Source organism: Monodelphis domestica, chromosome 4 (assembly GCF_027887165.1).
Source record: "Monodelphis domestica isolate mMonDom1 chromosome 4, mMonDom1.pri, whole genome shotgun sequence".
Classification (NCBI taxonomy): Eukaryota; Metazoa; Chordata; class Mammalia; order Didelphimorphia; family Didelphidae; genus Monodelphis; species Monodelphis domestica.
Window position 1 is genome coordinate 352,686,385 of NC_077230.1, and position 21,887 is coordinate 352,708,271.

General features: G+C 35.8%; 2 protein-coding genes across 2 annotated transcripts; one reads left to right on the forward strand and one right to left on the reverse strand.

The window, feature by feature from the left end:
- The first annotated feature begins 4,768 nt into the window (after positions 1–4,768).
- On the forward strand, positions 4,769–5,707 carry LOC100020685 (olfactory receptor 52E4-like). The gene has a single exon (XM_007491136.2). The coding sequence runs from the start codon at positions 4,769–4,771 to the stop codon at positions 5,705–5,707; it is 939 nt and encodes a 312-aa protein (XP_007491198.1).
- An 8,584-nt stretch (positions 5,708–14,291) lies between these two features.
- LOC100617133 (olfactory receptor 52E2-like) lies at positions 14,292–15,248 on the reverse strand. Its single transcript, XM_007491166.1, has one exon. It carries the CDS (start codon positions 15,246–15,248, stop codon positions 14,292–14,294), a length of 957 nt encoding a protein of 318 aa, XP_007491228.1.
- Positions 15,249–21,887: the final 6,639 nt, after the last annotated feature.

Genomic DNA, 21,887 nt, shown 5'->3' on the forward strand with positions numbered 1-21,887 from the left:
AAAGTGATAATTTTAGTCTCTCCAGGAGTCCTTCCTCTTTGTGGGTGACTGGGGGATGGATTTCTCTGCCTCTGTCTCCAAATTTTTTTCCTAACGGTCTCAGAGCTCTGAGATTATGATTTCAGAGGCACTCAGGTCTACCAGTCCCTGAAGAATACACCATTTTCAAACTAATCTCTAGAGTTCAGTAAGTCTAGTATAAGCTTCACTTCTTTTAGGTCAAGCAGTAAAGGAAGAGCTCAGACAAATGTTAAGGGGAATATAGTGCTCAATCTTTGGGAGACGATCTGGGACATCAGCTGAAGTCAGTGAGTTTGTGCCAAGGGAAAGGGTGTGCAACAGTGGAGAGAAAGTCCACTTAGGGGAAGGATAATGGATAATAATATTCTGGATAGTCTGGGATGTGTACTCAATGGATAAACTTGGCTCACTGCTTTTGCTCCAATATTGTTTACACGTACACTAGATGTACGACCATAGACAAGCCACTTAACTCTCAGTATCAGTGTTTTCCTCTATAAAAATGGAGATAACACCTATAATATCTGTCTCACAGATTTGTTGGATCATTGAGTGTGAGCTAGAGTAAATTCTTATGGTGATAAATTCTCAAACTAAGCATTTGGAATGTGGTGAAATTATTTCTAGGGAAACTTATAGTCACATCAAGGCAAATCAGACCTAGCCAGGTTAGCACACAAGAGAAATGATGAGGACCAATTTAACCAAGATCAGGAGACAGAGTTAATTTAGTCTTGGTTCTGAATGCCTCTCTAGTCTGTGAACTGAACCTTTTGCATTCTAAGTCTAACCTTTTTTTTTTTTAGCCATACTCCCCTAGTCACTCTTCTTTATACCTCCAATCTACCCCAAGCTTAAATGGAGGTTTAAGATTCTCAACTTGTAGGCTCCCAAAAAAGTCTCTCCATAATCCAGCTACTACTTAATTTACTTTATCTTCTGTCTATTTCTCTCATTCTCTTCCATCTCCCACTCCTTGATAACTGAAACTTTTTTTTGATAACTTGAAAACATCTGCTTCTTCCAAGGGAACCAAAGCTGCTAGCCTTATTTATAGCTTATCAATTATGGAGGAATAGAATCATAAAATAGTCACATTCATCCCTTAAAATTTTCTTTTCAACTATTGATGCACATTTATGGCAACGATGATGAAAAACATTATGACAGTATAGTGATACTGCTAATGAAATTCCATTGAAATATGGATACTCATGTAGCTTTAGAGCTTGAAGATAATTTAACTTATTGTTTAATTCAAATGGTATTTTTTATTATGAACTTAATTGGTATTAAATGTGACCAAACAAACTTTCAGATGTTTGATGATAAAGAATTACTCCTACCTTGTCACAGAGATAGAATAGGCAACAGTTCAGAATGAGTCGAACATTTTCAGTCATGACTAATATGTTTTTTTTTCCCTTAATTACACTTTTGGTTTCCTGAGTTACTATGTTGGAGGGAGCCTATACAGTTACATTATAGGTAGACACCTATTAAGAGTTCCACAGAGCATTCAGGCATGGTTTGTTTACTATCTTCAATAGTGGAGGAAAAATCTAAATTAATGAGGTCATAGATTCATTTGAGTATCTGAAATTATTTTTACTTGGTTACAAGGGAAAGCTTTTGTTTTGGGATGGGAGTATATTTTTCAATGAGATTCTGCTGGGTTGAGAACTTTCTTCTTTTCTTTTTAACTCTTACTTAGAATCATAAAATTAGAAAGCTCTTGAGAAGTCACTGGGTCCAACTTCCCACCCAACGAGTCTTCACCTTTCTATAGTTGTTCTGGAATGAGTTTATCTAGTTTTTCCTGGCCGTTAGGTGGCACATAGAACATTGAGCCTAGAGTCAAACCCTGGTTCAAATATAGTTTCAGAAATTTACTAGAAGCATGACTTTGGACAAGTAATCTCTCTCTGCCTCAGTTTCATTATCTATAAAATGTGGATAATAATAGAACCTACCTTACAAGGTTGTTGTGGGGATCAAATGAGATAATATATTATATACCTGACACATAATAGGTGCCATATAAAGGCTTATTACCCTTTGTGAAAAGGGATTGACAGTTCTTAATGAAGTCCATTTTATGTCACAGAATCATAGTTCTCATAATTCTCATAGTTCTCATAGGAACTCATAATTAGAAGAGACCTCAGAGGATAGGTATAAACTAAATCTCTGATGAGGAGAAATCCACTTCTTTCTGAGGCAGTGCATTCTAATTTTGGCTGCTTCTAATTATTATAGCAAAATTGAACTCGCCTCTTTATAATGTTAATTCATTGTTCTTATTTTCTCCAAAGTAACACAACAAAACAAAACAAAAAACAAAAAAACCCTGCCTCATTTTCATGTCATGAATTCTTGTCCTAACTGAATTCTGCCTGTATTCTTCTAGATTCTAATCAGCTTATTAATGTCCTTATCATATATTGTGCCCAGATTTAAAGCTATTTCAGAGATGTTCCGCCTGGGGACAATACAGCAACTATATTTTTGTCTATTTTTAAATAGAATAGAAATTCAAATGCAACTTAAAATCACTTTAGCTTTAGTGACCACTGAATCACACATTTAATAAGGATCTTATTATTCACTAAAATACCTACTTTTTTTGAGAAAAATTGTTGCCTAGACTTGCTTCACCAACCTTGTACTTGTGAAAGTGATTTTTTTAGTCCAAACTTGTATGATTTAACATTTAATCCAATTAAAATGCATATTTATTAATGTTAATAGATATACATCTATGTGGCACTAGAGAGTAAAGGGATTTGTACAAAGTCACACAAATAGTAAACATCAGAAGTGGGATTTGAACAGAGGCTCTCTATTCTTCATTCCACTGTGCCAAATTGCCTCTCCTAAATCACAGAGATGGAGTGTACAGGCAAATATACGCCTTACTGATCATTCCATCCTAAGATCACACATTTGCCTACCTGTTTCTTCTCTCTCTCTTCCATATTCTGCTCCCCTTCCACACATACTATTAAATGTCTTATGTCAGTCCAGACTGAAGGAGTTAACAATGCTCTTCTACTCTGTCCTGATTAGAATATATTTAACAAATTATGGTCAGTCCTTGACATCACTATTTTGAAAGCATATTAAAATGTATTAAAAAGGTGGTAATCAGGATATTAAAAGGTCTAGGGACCATGCCATGGTATTTTGTTTGTTTAGTTTTTGTGTTTGTTTAGTTTTTGTCATTCACAGTCAAGTCAATAGTCATTAATTAAGAGTTTACTTTGGGGTAGGCAGGTTGCTCAGTGGATAGAGAGCCAGCCCTGGAGGTGGGAATCTTGGGTTCAGATCTGGCCTCAGACACTTCCTCTTTGTGACTTTGAGCAAATAACTTAACCTCAGTTGCCTATCCCTTACTACTCTTCTGCTTTGGCACAAATACTTATTATTGATGCTAAGACAGAAGAAGAATGAAAAAAATATTACTTTGTGCCAAGCTCTCTGCTAAACTAATCACAGAGAATACAAATAAAGGTGGAAGAAAGTCTCTGAACTCAAGGAACTTATTTTCTAATTGGGCAACACATAAAAGGGGATGGATGGAATGGAAATGAATGTACCCAGGTTGGAGGAGACATTGTAGGAGAGTGCAACCTGCAGAAGAATGAAGGCAAATATAACCTGGGAGTATTCCTTAAACTGAAGTTTGTAAGGATAACCAACCAATAAGAGAGGGTCCTCACAAGCTGAGAGTACTTGGCATGTGCAAATATCATTTGTAATTAGCTGACTGTCATTTATTCTTTGTCTACTTATATGAGACAGTAGAGATGTTGTTTATAGAAGAAATGACCCATGATTTCATGAAAATTGTCTTGATATATAAAAGTTATCACATGAAAAGGACCAAAGATTAATCTGGCTTAGAGGGCAGGGTTACAAACAGTAGACAGGAATTCATGGAAAAGAAATTTCAGCACAGAATTTGGAAGAATTTTCTAACAATTTGAACTGTGCAAAAAAGAGAATGGATTGTCTTCTGAAATAAAGAGTTTAGATACACTGACTTGATGACTATGGGTTGGGAATACCATAAAAGAGGTTTCCCTTCAAATATATTTCAAAATGGAAGGTCCCCAAGGTCTGAACTTTTATGATCTTAATACATTATAGAAGAGAATTGCTTTTATTAAGTAAAAACAGGAAGAACTATTCACTGGGTAGAGAAAGCTATCAAAGGGGAAAGTTGCTATTTATCACAGTCATTATATATGGTTCAATATATGTAGCCCTTTTGCTCCCCAGATACCCTTCCAATGAGTCAAGTGAACCAAAGCCATCTGAACTTTGGCAGATATGATTTTCACCATATTTTCCTTAACTGGGATCTGAAAACAAAAATAAAATCTGATTGATAGCTATATTTTAACATATTCTATTTTCTTTTGACAATCCTATGTGTTTTATTTTATGTATTTAAAAATTGTTATTCTGAAAATAAGTCTCAAAGACTGCCCAAAGAATTTATGACAAAAATTAAGGTAAGAATCCCAGCATTAGACCAGTCACCTACATTTCTTCTTTGTCCTTGAGACTTCCCCATGACTTCTGGCTCCCTCCAGAAGTGTTCTTTTGAGATGATCTGGGATTTCATTAATCTACAAATGGAATTGATTCAGTGCAGAGTGGATCATACCTTCCCTTTGCTTCATGTCAGGACTGTGAAAGATTGTGCTGCATCTGTCATCTGCCATGACCCTTGGGCAGGATGCCATCTTCCAATGAAACCAGCTCTTTTCCCACCTTTTTCCTGCTGCTGGGGATTCCAGGGCTGGAAGCTTATCACATCTGGATTGCCTTCCCATTTTGTATTGTGTATCTAACTGCAGTTGTGGGCAATATCACCATTATGCTTGTGATCAAGACAGAAGAGAGCCTTCACCAGCCAATGTTTTACTTCTTGGCCCTTCTGTCCTTTATTGACCTAGGACTTTCCACATCTACCATCCCTAAGATGTTGGGCATCTTCTGGTTCAACTTCAGGGAAATCAGCTTTGAAGGATGCCTCATACAAATGTTCTTCATCCACACCTACACTGGCATGGAGTCTGTGGTGTTGTTAGCAATGGCCATTGACCGTTTTGTGGCTATCTGTTACCCACTGAGATACACTACCATCCTCACCAACAAGGTGGTGGCCATCATGGCCTCTGTGGTGGTTGGGAGGCCAGTTCTTCTAGTCATTCCATTCTCCTTCCTCCTTAAAAGACTGCCATTCTGTGGACACTATATCATCCCCCACACCTACTGTGAGCATATGGGCATCGCTCGCCTGGCTTGTGCCAGCATCAGAGTAAACATTATTTATGGTTTATTCACTATTGCTGCCCTCATCTTTGACTTGATCCTCATTGCCCTTTCCTATGTTCAAATATTACGAGCTGTTTTTCGCCTGCCCTCCCGGGATGCACGACTGAAAGCTCTCAGTACTTGCGGTTCCCATGTCTGTGTCATTCTGGCCTTCTATACACCTGCATTTTTCTCCTTCATGACGCACCGATTTGGACGTAATGTCCCCCGCTACATCCACATCCTTCTGGCCAATCTCTATGTGGTCATCCCACCAGCCCTTAATCCAGTCATTTATGGAGTCAGGACCAAACAAATCCGAGAGCGGGTACAACGGGTATTTGTTCAGAAAGAATAACCAGTTTCTCAAATTGAGGGAAATGCTGTGCAATCATTATTAATAATGAAAACAAATCACTTTAACAAACATAGTCATCCTGGCACATGACAGATAAAACATTCAGGGTAGAAAGGCAATGAAATGAGTTGTGTCTCTCTCACCATACTCCTCTGATTTACCACAGTGATTCATGTACAGTGCCTGTCTTGTCTGTGCCTTCTTTCCTATACCCATTCTATCCAAAGTTCTCCCTGGTATACAATAGAATATCCTCATTTGATAACTAATAAAGAGTATCATTACTTCTCCCATTGGGTCCATAATCGATTTCCTCTTATGTTTGCATTTTTAGTTTAAGGCAAAGATATTTTCTGTTTTTATTGGGCTCCTTGGCTTTACCCTAGTTACTGCTATCACTATTTTAAGGATTTGGGGGGTGGGACAGTTTCAGGAATATAAACCTGTGTCATAATCAGCTGTTCTTCTCTGTAGCAAAGCATGCTACCAGCACACTTTTTGGCTAATTGTCATGAATTCTGCAAGATTAGATAGGTCACAAATTTCATGCAAAGATTTGTTAGGCATGCTAAACCTAGATAAAGAAATCAATTTCAGAGTTTTCTCAATTCTGGTTCTCAATCTAATAGAAACTTTGCATTCTCATATCTAAAACATACAAAGCTCATTGGCTCCTTTCATAGAGATATGAGAATCCTGTATTCTCTTCCTTCTTAGTATAGTATCTTAAGTCTAATTTATTTCAATGAGTGCTTCACAACATGTAAGACTGCTATTTTCATTTTTGTCCTAATATTATTAGAACTATTTTAATTATTAGATACTGATTTCTGGTTCCTGGCAAGACCCCAGCTAAACTACAGTTTCAGCACTCTAAATGCCATTATATATTATATCTGGGACCACATTTAAAGTCTTTTGTTCTGCTTTAAGGTTCTAAACAACCTGGTTATTTTGTGATTTCCAGTATTCTCACATTTTTCTCATTCAGTACCCTTCCATAAATTCTATATTTTAGAAACCTTATTTACTGTTATTATTCACACATGACAATTGCTTCCCTATCTCTTTTTTTGCACTGACTCTGTGTCAGACCTAGATAGTTTTCTCTCCCCCATTTCACATCTTGACTACTCTGGTATCCACTCAGTTCAAATGCCACCTTTTGTAAAAGGCTTCCAAAGGCTTCGTGGTCATGTGAGCCTTCCCTTTAATTGTTATTTTCACTCTACTCTGTATGTATGTCGTTCTCCCATATTTATCAATGTGTTGGATCCTCCATTCTTTTGTAAACTTTTTGAGGGCATGGACTGCTTTTGTTTAGTTTTATGCTTTTTCTCCCTGACATTTGGCACAATGGTTGGCACAGAGTAAGTCCTTAATAAAAAACTTGTTGCTTTGTTGACAGTTACTAATTATTTCTACTATTACTAATACTATTATGATTACTAATATGATAATTGTTATTGTTACTACTACAACAGAGAATAACCAAATGTCAAAGGAATACATTCAATAGATTGCCTTTCTTTGTGTCATTCATCAACATGTACTATGGTTATACTGTGTGTAGGCATCATGGCCTGGTTTGAATCAAAGAGACAAAGATGTATTTGATATTCTCAATGAGTTACCTAACTTGCTAAGTGAGTAGGACACACACACACACACACACACACACACACACACACACACACACACACACACACGATTACTTCATGAGATTTTATTGACTTTTTAAAATGTGGACTAAATATTTGTCTCATCTAAAAAATAAAATAATTCTTCCCTTCTTATATATTCACAAAATTCTCCTCACTAATTTATGCTTGAGTATTATTGAAGGGAAGAGAAATGGTGAATGTCAAGACAAAGGAGAATTTTCCCAATTTAGGATGCCAAACAAGGCCCCCTGAAATAGAGCTCCACAAATAAATGACAGTAGAAGGAAGCCAGTGATCACAAATGAACCTCAAAATACCCTTTACAAAATGTTCCCTGATTTTATTTAATAGGACTATACCTTTGAGTTTTTGTGATGGGAGTCCTTTCTTTACTGGCACTTATTTGATGTTTCCTATATTAGCAACCAGTTGCAGGTTATATATAGGGGGAATATTCCTACATTGGAAACTGAAAATATGTATTTGTGGTCATTTTTTGGCATGTAAGGGTTACGTTGGTATCTATGTGTTTGTGTGTATATATATGTATATATATACACATAGATATATAGTAATTTGACACTTAAACATATGTATGGATATGTATATATTATATAGCTTTTAAATAAACACATATATACATGTAAACATGTATAGTAACTTTATTAAATGCCAAATAGATGACTCTATCAACAAAAAAGTGTGTGTATATTTCAGCTTCCAATATAGGAATATTCTTCTAATATTATTTCATGACCCACATAAATACATATGTACCTACACATATTCATATACATACATATGTGTGTATTGATCTTTTTGGATTTAAGGATAAGAAACCCTCAACACTCAAAGGATGTGTTGAACTGAGCAACCAATTTACATCCTTGGTAGCTAGTGCATATATTGTTTTATTAGTGACTTCTAGCTTCACACCAGAGTGGAAACTAATATAGGGAAGCCAAAGTATTTTATTGAGGTACTAATATCCAGGAAGCACACTTTCTTTGGCCCACACCCACAGAATGTAGGTATCTCCCTCTCATGGACTGGCAACTTTTCAAGTTCAATGGCCATCATGTCATCTGACTTGGGGATCTCCACTACACTGCTTCCCCTTACATGGCAAGCTCAGATGAACCGCTTTCCAGGCCCTATTCTCCTCTGACCTCCCTTTGCATCACATCATTTGTAACTTTCTCCTATTGTTAACAAACTCCCTCAATTTTAGATCTCTTTTCATTTTTTCCTTCTTCTAGAAATTACTAAAATTTAGTTTTCTCTTGAAGATACCATATCTCTTGCTTCCCTCTCCAAGGTTGTCTCTTCCTTTTACATCCTCTGACACAAATCAGGAAGAGGAATTTTAAACCTCTTCAATGCTTAGAACCTCCCTGTCTGAAATCTTCTTTAATCATAGACAACTGTTACATTTTTTACACCTCTGTCCTTAAATTCAGTAAAATTTTCCCTCTAGGCTGGAATTCCTAGTTTTAACTGTAGCTTTGTACTAGTGGAGTTAGCTCAAATCCTTCTGACATTATTGCTGGCCTGGGAAAGAACTTCCATAGTCTTAACATGTAAATATTTCTCTTTTTCCCAAGGCATTGGGTGATTGTTTTGAGTGTGAGAACTGTGGCCACAAATGATGGTAATGGTTTATTAATAATATTACCAAAAATGCTAGTCAGGATGATGGAGTTATTCTAAAAAAGATTATACCTTTTCTGTGTCCTTACAAAGGCTCTTGAAGGCAAGTGTCATGGGAGGGTATATAATAAGTTCTAGTCAGTTAGGCAGAGTAGTGGATAAGGTCAAAAAGACATGAGCTCAAATCAAGCCTCAGACACAATAATTATGTAAACCCAGGCAAGTATTTTAAGCATCTTAACTTCTGCCTGCCTCAGTTTCTTCATTTATAGAAAGGAATTGATAACAATACACACCTCCCAGATGGTTGTGAAGATAAAACAGAGAGATTCTTAAAGGTCTTTGAAAACCTTTAAGTCTAATGTAGAGATATTCAAGATAAAACATCATATTTATAATATAATTATGTATTATTCTTTACTGGTCTCTAGGTAAGAAGAACAGTGTTCTCTCTCATTGTCTCATGACTTGTATGGTGGTCATTTTTACTCAATATTGCTTCCTTCATGCTTTTTCCTCTCAGGGAAATTTCATTTCTTCATATCTCAAAGGCTATTCCTCTTGTTGATTCTTCCCTTCTAGGCACTAAGTAATGTGTTGTGCTATGCAAGTCATTCCCATCTCTCAACTCCTCTGCAATACAGAGATGACAAGTTCTGAGCACAAGAACCAATTGAGGATTTCATAACTAAAGTTACTAGTTGCATACTTTCTCCTCATTCTCTGGTGACACATATAATAGCTGCCTACCTACATCCAGGTCTCTGCCCCTCTCTTCTCCAGACTATATAATTTATGCATAATCCTATCCATATAGTTCTTTCCCCACGCGAACACATCTGAGATTTGTGAGTAGAAAATCTTCATTAATAATGAAGACAAAAATGTTTTCTCAAATGTACAGGTGACACAAAACCGGGAGGGAGAGCTAATACAATCAGTAATAGTGAGTGTCCAAAAAATTGGGCAGGTAGTTGGCACAGTGCATAGAATACCAGTCTTGGAGTTCGGAAGACCTATCTTCCTGGGTTCAAGTCTAGCCTTAGATACTTTGTAGCTGTGAATCTGGGCAAATCATTTAACCCTGTTTGTTTTAGTTTCTTAATGTGTAAAATGAGCTAGAGGAGGAAATGATAAACCACTCCAGTATTTTTTTGTCAAAAATACCACAAATGATATAACAAGTCACACATGACCAAAAAATGACTGAACAACTAGAAATCTAAAAAGATTGATAGGCTAGTATACTAAGATGAATTTAATAAGATGGAATTCCATTGGGATAAATGTAAATTCTTACTCTTGGATTTAAAAAAATGTACTTCATAAGTACAAGATAGGGGCCATGGTTAAATAGCTGATTGTTTAAAAATGGTATGGAGAGTTTACTTGATTCTAAGATCCTTTTAGGTTATTAATCCTCAAATAGCATTTTCTCTAGATTTCCCACCAAATAAATTGTTTTCTTTTGCATGTGCTCCCGATTATTAATGTGTTTCCTAAAATGTGCTAAGCAGCAAATAGTGTTATGATGATGTGATGCAACCAAGAAAGAGCATAAAGGAATTGCTTTCTCCCTCACTCTGAACACAATGTGTTTTAATGCACAAATAGTATTGAGTCTTTTGGCTACCATGTAACACTGTTGACTCAGATTGAAGTTCCAATACATAAAACCTCCAGATCTTTTCCATAAGATATTGTCTAGACATTTGTTGTTGTTGTCATCTTTTAGTCATGTTTGCCTCTTTTTTTTCTCCAAACCCTTGCCTTTCATCATAGAATCAAAACTGTATATTTGGTCCAAGGCAGAAGAACAATAAGGTCTAGACAAAAGAAGTAAAATGACTTGTTTACACAAGTAGAAAGTGCTTGGGATCAAATTTGAATTCAGAACCTTTAGACTCTAGGCCATACTCTCAATCCACTGAGCCAACTAGCTGCTTCTTCAAGTCTGACTTTTTGTAATTCCATTGGGAGTTTTCTGGTAAAGATGCTGGAGTGATTTGTTATTTCCTTCTGTAGTTGATTTTACAGATGAGTAAATTAAGGCAAACAGAGTTAAGTGACTTTCCTAGGGTCATATAAATAGTAAATATCTTGCACCAGATTTAAACTTATGAAGATGAGTCTTTTTGACTCCAAGTTTGGCATTTTCTTCACTGTACTGTTATTTCTGAATCCCAACTGCTATGTAATGTGTTAGTATATATCTATATGTATATATATATATATATATATATATATATAAAACTATATATTACTATATAACCTAGTTATATAGTCACACATTTATGCCCAGTATATACTCTTATTCTCTTCAGCTCATTATGCCAGTCAGGCAAGATATTTCTGAATCCCAGTGCTGCTATGTAATGTGTTAATGAGTTATCTATGCCCTCCTCATAGTTATTTGGAAATATGAAAAGTGTGTCACCTATATCTTTATGCAAATCAATGTTTAAAATGTGAACAGTGATGAACTAAGTATTGATGCCTGCTCCTCTCCACTAGAAAATTATTTTGACCTGTTACTGGATATCCTTTGTTTTCAATCATTTAACTACTTCCAATTCTGCCTAAATGTTCTATTATCTAGTCTATATCTTTCCATATAATTCATAAGGGTGGTAAGAAAGAGTATTAAAATCTTTGCTAAATCTTGATGCACCATAACTATTTATATATATATATGCATATATATATATATATCTGATTTGCCTGTGATAAGAAATCACATGTGGTCATTCAAGGAAGAGCTTGTTCCTTATGAAATCCTAATGATTTTAAATATTATCAATTCCCTCTCACAAACTATTTGCCCAATTCTCTTTCTGGATAAATGCCCCGTTTTTTCCATCTATGGCATGGTCTTCTGAAGATTTGATTGTAATCACTTTGACAAGCTATAATCTGCCAATATTTTTTAACATGAGATATAGTTGGGAACTTGATGGTTTTAGAGGGAGAAGACTTTAATTTGAATCCTATCTTCTCTACTTTCTATTTTGTGAATGAATGAATGAAAACTCATCCAGAAAGTATTTACAATGTGTTAAACTGTAGTCTAAGCTCTTGAGTTAAAAAATACAAAAGTAAAAGTTTTTGCCCTTGAGGAGCTTATATTCTGATAGGGCAAGAGAAAAAATATAGTAAAATGGAGATAGGAAAGTTGTATCACTTTGGTTTAAAAAGTCACGAATGGTAAGTGCTACAATAGGCAAAATGATTAACATTTGTCTAGTAGCAATGATAGTATTGATTGGATTATACTTGCAGACCTAGAACACAGCACAGTGGGAGGAGATAGGGAAAGAATATATCCATATGGTAGAAAACGAAAAGATGGCAGGAGAGAATGAAAAAGAGGATTGGGGTTGGTTGGTTAGATAACATACCATTGGAAACACTCACCAATCAGGACAGAAGTTCCAAAAGCAAGTTTCAGGATAGAAGTTGAAAATATTAATTCCCTTACAACACTATCTCCATAGGTGCTGTTGTCCAAAGGGTACAACGAGAGACAGAGTAGACAGTAAGAAGATTGTTTAGGAAAGAATTATTGACTTTGGGCAACTCAGATTGATTCTCTGGTTCTTAATGTCTTTATTTGCAAAGTAAAAGGGGATTTTGATTTCAAAGAATAGGAACTGAAATATATATTACATCTTAAATCAGAAATGCGGAAGACTAAAGAAACACAATATTTTGTATATACCTTAGTATAGGTTCTAGGTTCACTGTTCCAGCTCCAACTCATTGGCAAATTGAATCCTCAAAGCCTGGGTACCTATAGTTCCATCCAATATTCTAGAGGTAACCATGAAAATGTTAGTGATATCACAAGACCCCATGTGGTGTATTTTCTCCTCAATTGTTATTATCTCTTCAATATTAAATAACCATATAATATCAGTTAGCATTTATAAAAAAGAATTGACATAGACAGTAAAACAAGAACTTCCCACACTTGAATTATACTCTCTGATCCTAAAGGAGAGTGTATTCAAACTTGAAGAAGCTGCTATAAAATATTCTAGACACCAAGTTCATTTCTGGGTGTGAACTAGCCAATAGATTAGTTATTCCTTTGCTTGAATCAATCATATCTCAGCTACTAGATGGATTCACTCTTGGGCTGGTTCCTCATTTGACTTGGCTACTGTTGCTATGATTTTTAGTTGATGAGGGGACTTTTGAAGAATCTTCTGACTTTTCAAAGCTCACAAAATTAAAGCCTGATCCACTCTATCTAGCACTCATTCACCTAAGATAAAGATTGAATGGAATAGGTAAAAGAGAAGTGGCAACATGAATCCCCAGATAGGTGACAACTGGTTGTGGAGATAAGGCAATGAGCAATAAATAGGTAGCAGGCTGAAGCCGCTGTCTATATTCATTGCTATTTCTTCTGCCCCATCCACCTTGGGCTTTTAGCAGCTCTTGCCTCCCTTCAAATGAGAAAAAAGAAAGAGTTTTCATCAGTTCAAGCCTTTTGTGTGCACACTCGATCCTGATTCAACAGTTACTCAAAATTATTTACATTTTCTCCTCCTTATTTTTAGACAATCAATGAAACAAACCAACACCTGATTTATAGTGTATGCTGACATCTTAGGTGTAAATACTTACACTAACAATTCAATAATCATCTTTTCAGTACTAGCTTGATCTTGCTCCACCACAACCCTGGCCCCAGTGTGAGTATAATAAGTGCATTGAAACTGAACATAGTTTGTGTTGGATAGGTTATATCTAGTCCTATTTCTTCTGAACTTTCTCCCAAAGATACACTCTAAATCTCGATTAAGTGCTACAATTTACTGTATCTCTTTCTGATCCTTTTTCTCCCTCTCTACTTATCCCCCATATTTGAATTGATTGTTCCACATATCTGGAATATGTTGCCTTTTTACCTTAATCTTATGGTGTTTCACTTTTCCTTTGGCATCCTTCAAGATACTGAACTACTAGAAGTCTCTTATGGTTCCCAGTTGGTAGTGTCTTCCTTCCAAAAGCATCTTGTATTTAAAGACTGTGTTACTTATATTTATTCACTTTTATGTTTCATATATCTATTGACTATTTCATTAGAATATAAAAGCTCCTTTAGAACAGACATTGTTTCATCCTTTTTATTTATAGATATAAATTATAATATAAAATAGCACCTAACCCATAGTAGGTATCTAATGTTTATGGATTGATAATTTTTTTTATACACAAGTTGGCAGTTGATATGGGTGTTAAACTGTTAATCAATTTCAGGTTCAGATTTCTCTGGTGGTTTTAGTTTGGAATAAAAGTAAAACTCGATCCCGGATCTGTTTGGTCTTGACCCCATAGATAATGGGGTTGAGCATGGGGGGTACTAATAGGTACATATTGGCCAACAGAATATGAGTATGGCGGGGGATTTGCTTACTGAAACGATGGGTAAGGAAAGAGAAAAGGGCAGGGATATAGAAAGTGAGAATAACACAGACGTGGGAGCCGCAAGTGCTGAGGGTTTTTAAGCGGGCATCTTTAGAAGAGAGGTTGAAGACTGCTCGGAGAATCTGAATGTAAGATAGAGAGATGCATGTTACATCTGTGCCCACAATCAGGATGATGACAGCTAAACTGTAGAGGCTGTTGATGGAGATGTCAGCACAGGCCAATTTCACTACAGCCATGTGTTCACAGTAAGTGTGTGGGACAATATTGGTCCGGCAGTATGGCCACCTCCTCACCAGGAAAGGATGGGGAATCATGAGTATCAAGCCCCGTAGAAGTGCTGCCATGCCTACCTGGACCACAACAGGGTTGGTGAGTATGGATGAGTGTCTCAGTGGGTTGCAGATGGCCACATATCGGTCCAATGCCATGGCTACTAGGAGCCCAGATTCTACTCCAGAGAAAGCATGAATAAAAAACATCTGAGTGAGGCAGGCATGGAAGTTGATCTCATGGTCACTGAACCAGAATAGTCCAAGCATCTTAGGCAGAGTTGATGTTGAGAGGATGAGGTCAGTGATGGCCAGCATGGAGAGGAAATAGAACATGGGTTCATGGAGGGAGGAATCTGTCTTGATGATGAAGAGGATGCTCACATTTCCCAACAAGGCAATAGCATAAATAGAGCAGAAGGGAATGGAAATCCATATATGTAAGGCTTCTAGCCCAGGGATACCCAGAAGAATAAATGTATTGGGATTATTGAATCCAGTGGAGTTAAAGTCAAACATTTCAGGACCACTGAATATATATGGTTTCTGTTTATTTTTGTATCCCACACTTAGTCTATACAGGTCAGTATGAAGCTTGGTGTGAATACCACTTGCTGCATCTGGAAGGAGAGAATTCCTCATTTTAAACTAACCACTGGGATGTGTATCATCTTTTCAATACCCTACTCTGTGATTTCATGGATGAAGAATAGAAATGACTGAACTACAGCCTCCCTCTCCTGACAAATATCTTCCATTCCAAGCATGCTAATGTTTAGATAGATAAGTCAATGATACATTCTTCTCACGATGCTGACAGTTATTCATTAACAATATTTTAAATATCCCATCTGAGATTATATGTCCCAATCTTGTTTAAGAAATGAAGACACAACAAATATTTATTAAGAGCCTGCTGGGCAGTGCTAGAGTCTAAAGATGTATAAAATATATATTATTTCTGTCATTTTGAATTTCCTTAAGAAAGATACAAATAATTTTAATGCTACATGATGAGTGAAATAGATCCTGAAAATATAATCAATCAAAGTGACTTTTGAGTTATATTTTAATTTTATTTTTTAAACCCTTACCTTTGTGGTAAGGGTTAGGCAACGAGGGCCACAAAGTTAGGAAGTGTCTGAGGTCAGATTTGAACCTAGAACCTTCCATCTTTAAGCCTGGTTCTCAATCCAAACTGAACTGTTTAGCTCCCCCCTTGAGTTACATTCTTAATAAATAGAAAGGAGAAGAAATGGTATTCCAGGTATTAGGTATCACCTAAGGAAATATAGAGGCATCAAAGACCAGGATATATTGGGAAGAGAGTACATTATTTAGATTGTCTGGTATTTAAAGGAAATATGGCAGAAAAAATATTCACTAAAGTTGAAAAGGCTGAATGATGTCATGTTGTGGAATGTCTGAAATGCTAATTAGTGGAATGTAAAATTTACTAAATAAGGAGCCCTTAGGGCATGTATATAAAGACCAAAATGAAAAAAAGAACTTGCTTACACTCATATTTCCTATATTGATACATACAAAGAGTAAGCAAACTACTAACAAATGAATCCATATTCACAAGTGTCTTTATAACCTTCCATTTCCATAGTTTTTCCAATGAATTCAAGAATTTCACTATTCTAGCCTATTGCCTTTCTTCTATGTGTTAAATATTATATGAAATACTGAGCAAATAATTATAGATATGCTAAAGTGCCTACTGTGAGGCAACTAAAATCTAGAATCAAATATATATATGCAACCATCTATCTTCTAATGTAGGATATGATGAAATCAATGGAATTGTTGAAGCTGAGGAGAGTTTGAGAATTAAGGAATCACCTACATCTTGGGTGATGGGTTGTAAGGGAATAGAATAAATGGGGAAAATGTTATTGAAGCAGCAGCACCTAACTTTGCTACCCCAGACAAAAACAGTGACTTCAACATCAGCTGTGGTTTGAATATGAAGGTTCTGGACTAAAAGAATAAAGGATGACTCTCAGGTTAGAAGCTTGGTTTATTGGGAAATGGTGCTGCCACCAATATGATAAGAAGAGGGATTAGATTTGTGGTTTTATTGATATAGGAAGCTTCTGGATGAGGAAACTTCTTTTCCCAATGCAGACCTAAAACACTTCAACAATTATAGTCTTAAACATATGCCTAGCCTAGAGGACTTCAGAGTTAAGTAATTTGTTCCAGGTCACTATGTATATGTCTCATCTCTGGGAGGTATATGTTATATATATATATATATATAACATAAGGAAACTGAGACAGAGAGGTAAAGTAAATTCCCCAGAGACACATAGCTAGCAACTGACTGTCTGAGGCTGGATTTGGAGTTAGATCTTCTTGACTCAAGACCAAACACTATTTACTGCACCACCTAGATTTCTTAATTACAAAAGGGATCACATAGGAAGCTAAGAAGGCCAGTGACACAGTCTTGGGAACACTCACATTTTAGGTGGTAGATGGAAGTAAAGATGGAAACTGTAAAGAAGGCAGAGAACAAGTAAGCAGATAACTAGGAGAACTATTGATTAGAATGTCATGGAACTGAGGAAATAAGGATGGAGTTATTGATAATGTCAAATACTACAGAAAAATCAAAGAGGATGAGAACTGGAAAGAAAGCAGCACTCTGCATAATGCTGGGTCTGGAGTCAGGATGACATGATTTTGAATCTCAGCTCTGAAACTTTCTAGTTATATGACCCTTGAAAAGTCACTTGATTAATGTTGGCCTCAGTTTCCTCAATTGTAAAATGATGATAACAGAACCTTCCTCATGGAGTTGTGACCATCAGTGTGATATTCATGATGGTCAGAATGTTGTTTGGCACAATAGGTGCTATATAAAGGTTTTTTCTTACCTCTTCTCTCTTTTACTCTTTTTCTTTACCTTGTTTTCTTTACCCACAGTAACACAGAATAGACAGAATCATGATAGCGATAGTCCTATTATCTAGCATGTAGTTACCCTCCACACACATTCTTTAGTCTCTGATTACTATCCTCAAGGCTAAGCAGTCCTTTCCCAATGTCAAGTATATATTTCTTTAGACTTCAGATGTTTCCTTCTTATATCTGCCTATAACACCATATATAGATCCCATATATAACTTTATATAACTGGCTGTGCAAAGAAGTTGTGGTAGGAAATTAGGCAAATTACTTGCTCTTTCTATTAATTAAGAGTTCAGAGAAACATGAGTAGGATCCTAAGGCCAAAGGTTATTTAAAAGATATTGCCTCTGAGAAGGATAGAATTCTAATTGTGATTGATGAAAGAGATCTTTAGTGTCTCAATTAGGAAATCCAAGTTGAAATCAGAATTTCATCTTCGACAAGTCACTTAGACACTCTGAGCCTCAATTTCCTCATCTGTAAAATAAAGGCATTGGACTAGATTGTCTGTAAGATACTATCTAGCTATCCTGTAATTCTAGAAACAGAATTCTGACATAAGGGGAAAAAAGAAAAAGGAAAACAATTCTGATGAGGAAGAAACAAAAGAAGCGAAAGAAATTGTCTAGGATGTACTTGTTACTAATTATGAATTTAGATTAGGAAAAATATATGTAGAAGTTGAAAATGAAGGCAGGTAATAGTGTTGGATGGAATAAGAGGAAAGAAACAAATACTTATTAAGTGCCTACTGTGTGTCAGGCACTGAGGAAATCACTTTATAGATATTTTATTTCATTTGATCTTTAAAACAACTCTTGGAGTAGATGATATTGTTATCCCCATTTTGCAATTAAGAAAAGATTATGGAATTTAACACATGATGGGATACTAAAATAGTGTTGTTGCTTTAAATATAGAAAAAAATGGGTTTGACAGTACACCTCTGTGAGTAAAAATGGCTTTAAAATTTTTAACCTGTTTGCAGGATGAGAGAATTTTAAAAAAATGCTAGACCTGTTGTTTATACTTAATGGGAAGATAGTAATACATCACAAAGAATTAATCAGAATGTCCAAATTTATTTTGCACCTATTTCCTGTATAAATCATCTTCACAGAAAAAGTAGATCATGAATATGTTAACCTAGAATTGGAAAGGATAATGGCAATGTGGGAATTTGCTTTGCCTGATTAGGTATACTTGTTATAAGTTTCTTTATTTTTAGGAAGGGAAGGGTTAATTGAAATAATATATATAGAAATAAAAAGTATGGAGATGGTAAAAAAGTACTGTTATACTCAATTTGTTGAAATTACTTAATACAGATATATTCTTTTGCAGTCTAATGCAACATAGAGAAGTCAGTTATTATTGTTACAGTTGTTAGCTCTCATTCTCTTATTAAAGTTATCCACAAATTTAATAAGTGTAACAATGAGAGTTAACTAATTGGAAGACAGATTCAGATATAAAAAATCTAAAGAAAAAATCTCTAAGTAAAAATAATAAAATTTAAAGTGAAGCCAATCTAGCTGAAGTAAAAATATTGTCTTGTGGTTCAGAAAACTAACTAGAAAATACAAGATAATCAAAGAGGTGCTAAAAAAATAGTTAATGTGAAAGGGCTTGAGGAGTAAATGTGTTACTCTTAGAATATGTAATAGCTTTTTGATATGGAAGTCACAAAAGCTAAGTTTATTTTAGGAAGAATATTACTCAGAATAAGATTATGGTTGTTTATTCTGCTGTGCTTAGATCATAGGTAGGATGCTGGGTTCAGTTATGAGTGCTATAGCATCTAGAGGACTGAAGCCTGTCCTGAGAATGGTGATCAGGGTTATGAAAACAGTGTGTAGAATTAGTGGAAACAACTATAGATTAAACTTTTAAAAAGTGAAATCTACTGTTTTGTGAATAACGTTCTTCCCTATACTTGGAATTCTTAAAAATGAATATTAGGTAATTATTTTTTGAGATGTTGTAGAAGGGGTAACTGACCCAATACAGGTTAAACTAGATTAGCTTTGAACATCCTTTCAACTTTCAGAGACTTGACAATTCAGGACTACCTACTCCATTCCAAATAAACCATGCTAAACATCTCAGACCTATATGCCTCACTCTAAACAGAAACACTGGAGAGTTTGAATGAGTCTAATTAATTAATTCTGGCTTTTCATCCCAGTTATCAGATGGAGTCAGCTCTAGTCCCCACCTTCCCACTGACCATCTCTTGCCAGTTATCATTTCTCTCACTCACCTCTCAGGGTTGGGGGAAAGAGTAGAGAAATTCATTTTCTGTAACTGGACCACTCTGGGCTGGAATCAAGTCCAGCAAGCAAATAGAAATACATTGTTCTGCTGTTAGAATCACAAGAGATATTTATAGCTAACCCTGAGGTCTTTATGGAGTCATAAGCTCCCAAAGTCAGCTGCTTCCTTAGACTAGAGGTTACAACCTGAGTCCCAAAGATAACTGGCTTCCTAACTACCAAAGCTCCCAAGTGGGGCCAAAAATCATCTCTTGGGAAATCCATAAAGGATATTATGGTGAAATTAAAACTATCAATAAGCACATGAATAATATTCCAAATCCCTCCTGATTAGAGACATGCAAATTAAAACAACTCTGAGGTAGCATCTTACACCTAAAAGATTGGCCAATATGGCAGCAAAGGAAAATGATAAATGTTGTATTGGATGTGGCAAAATTGGGACACTAATACATTGCTGGTGGAGTTGTGAATTGATCCAACCATTGTAAAGGGCAATTTGGAATTAATTTGAAACAAAGGGCTTTAAAAGAATGTTTAAACCCTTTGTTCCATCCATACCACTGCTGGCTTTGTATCCCAAAGAGATAATGAAAAAGACTTGTAAACAATATGTATAGCTGCATTCTTTGTGGTGGCAAAAAAATCGGAAAACGAGGAGGTATCCATTGTTGTAAATGATGGTGATGGAATATTATTGTGCTGAAAGGAATAATGAACTGGAGGAATTCAATGTGAACTGGAAAGGAGAAAAAGGAGCAGAACCAGGAGAACATTGTACACAGAGACTGATACATTATGGCACAATTGAATTTAATAGATTTTACTACTAGCAGCAATGCAATGACCCAGGACAATCCAGAGGAACTTATGAGAAAGAACACTATCCATTTCCAAAGAAAGAACTGTGGGAAAAATGCAGAAAAAACATGTGATCAATCATGTAGTTTGATGAAGATATAATTACGGTTTTAATGTTAAAACATCACTCTTTTGCAAATATGAATAACATGGAAATAGGCTTTGAACAATGATACATATATAATCCAGTGGAACTGCTTGTCAGCTTCAGGAGGGAGGAAGAAAGGGTCATGAGTCATGTAACCATGGAAAAAATATTCTACATTTTAAAAAAAGGATATTATAGAAATCACCCCCCCAACACACACATTTACCAACCTTCTTCTTCAGCATTACTGGTAGTGGAACTGGAATAGGCAAGAAAATGGCTCAACAATGAAAAGAAATAAGTAACTAAGGTTTTCAAGTAATATACATTGCATACTAGGCTAAATCAGAGAAGGTCAACCTGAGAACTTTAGTAAATAGCCACTTCTCTTATTCCCACCAAGAAAGCTCTCCTACTTTGGTACTGACATTTATCACCCCCACAGGGACTGTTGATATCTGTGACCATCTGCTTATCTATACTGATCAGTGGCTTTGTATATCTGTAAGCATATCAGGGACTCTCTGGTTTTGATTGAATCTCTTGGTCAAGGAATCATTTTCCTCTTGGAGGAAGGAGATAGCCTTAAAATTTCAGGATATGTCTTAAACTGTATAATGAACAAATTTCTCAATCTCAGCAGAGGTATTCCTCATAGAATCTATTACTGTCATCATCCAAAAATCGGCATAGCAGCCCAGAAAAATTTTTGTGCTGCTGATGAATTGGCTACTGAGTTAGACTTAGTTCTCTTGCTCTGTGTATGTAATGAAGTGTCCAGATTCCTAGCTGTGAACTTGTCTACTCAGCCAATAAAATATTATGCATTGACACTGTGGGGCAACACAGGTCAAGTAACTGCTTTTGGGAATGGAATAGTGAGGTTGCACTTCATATTGTCACCCATATATCTACTACTCAATGGTACCTTACCTCATTTAACCCTGAAGTCAAAGATGGGTATATGGTCAGTTAGTGGTAGTGGGGCACCTATAAATCTGAGAATTCCCT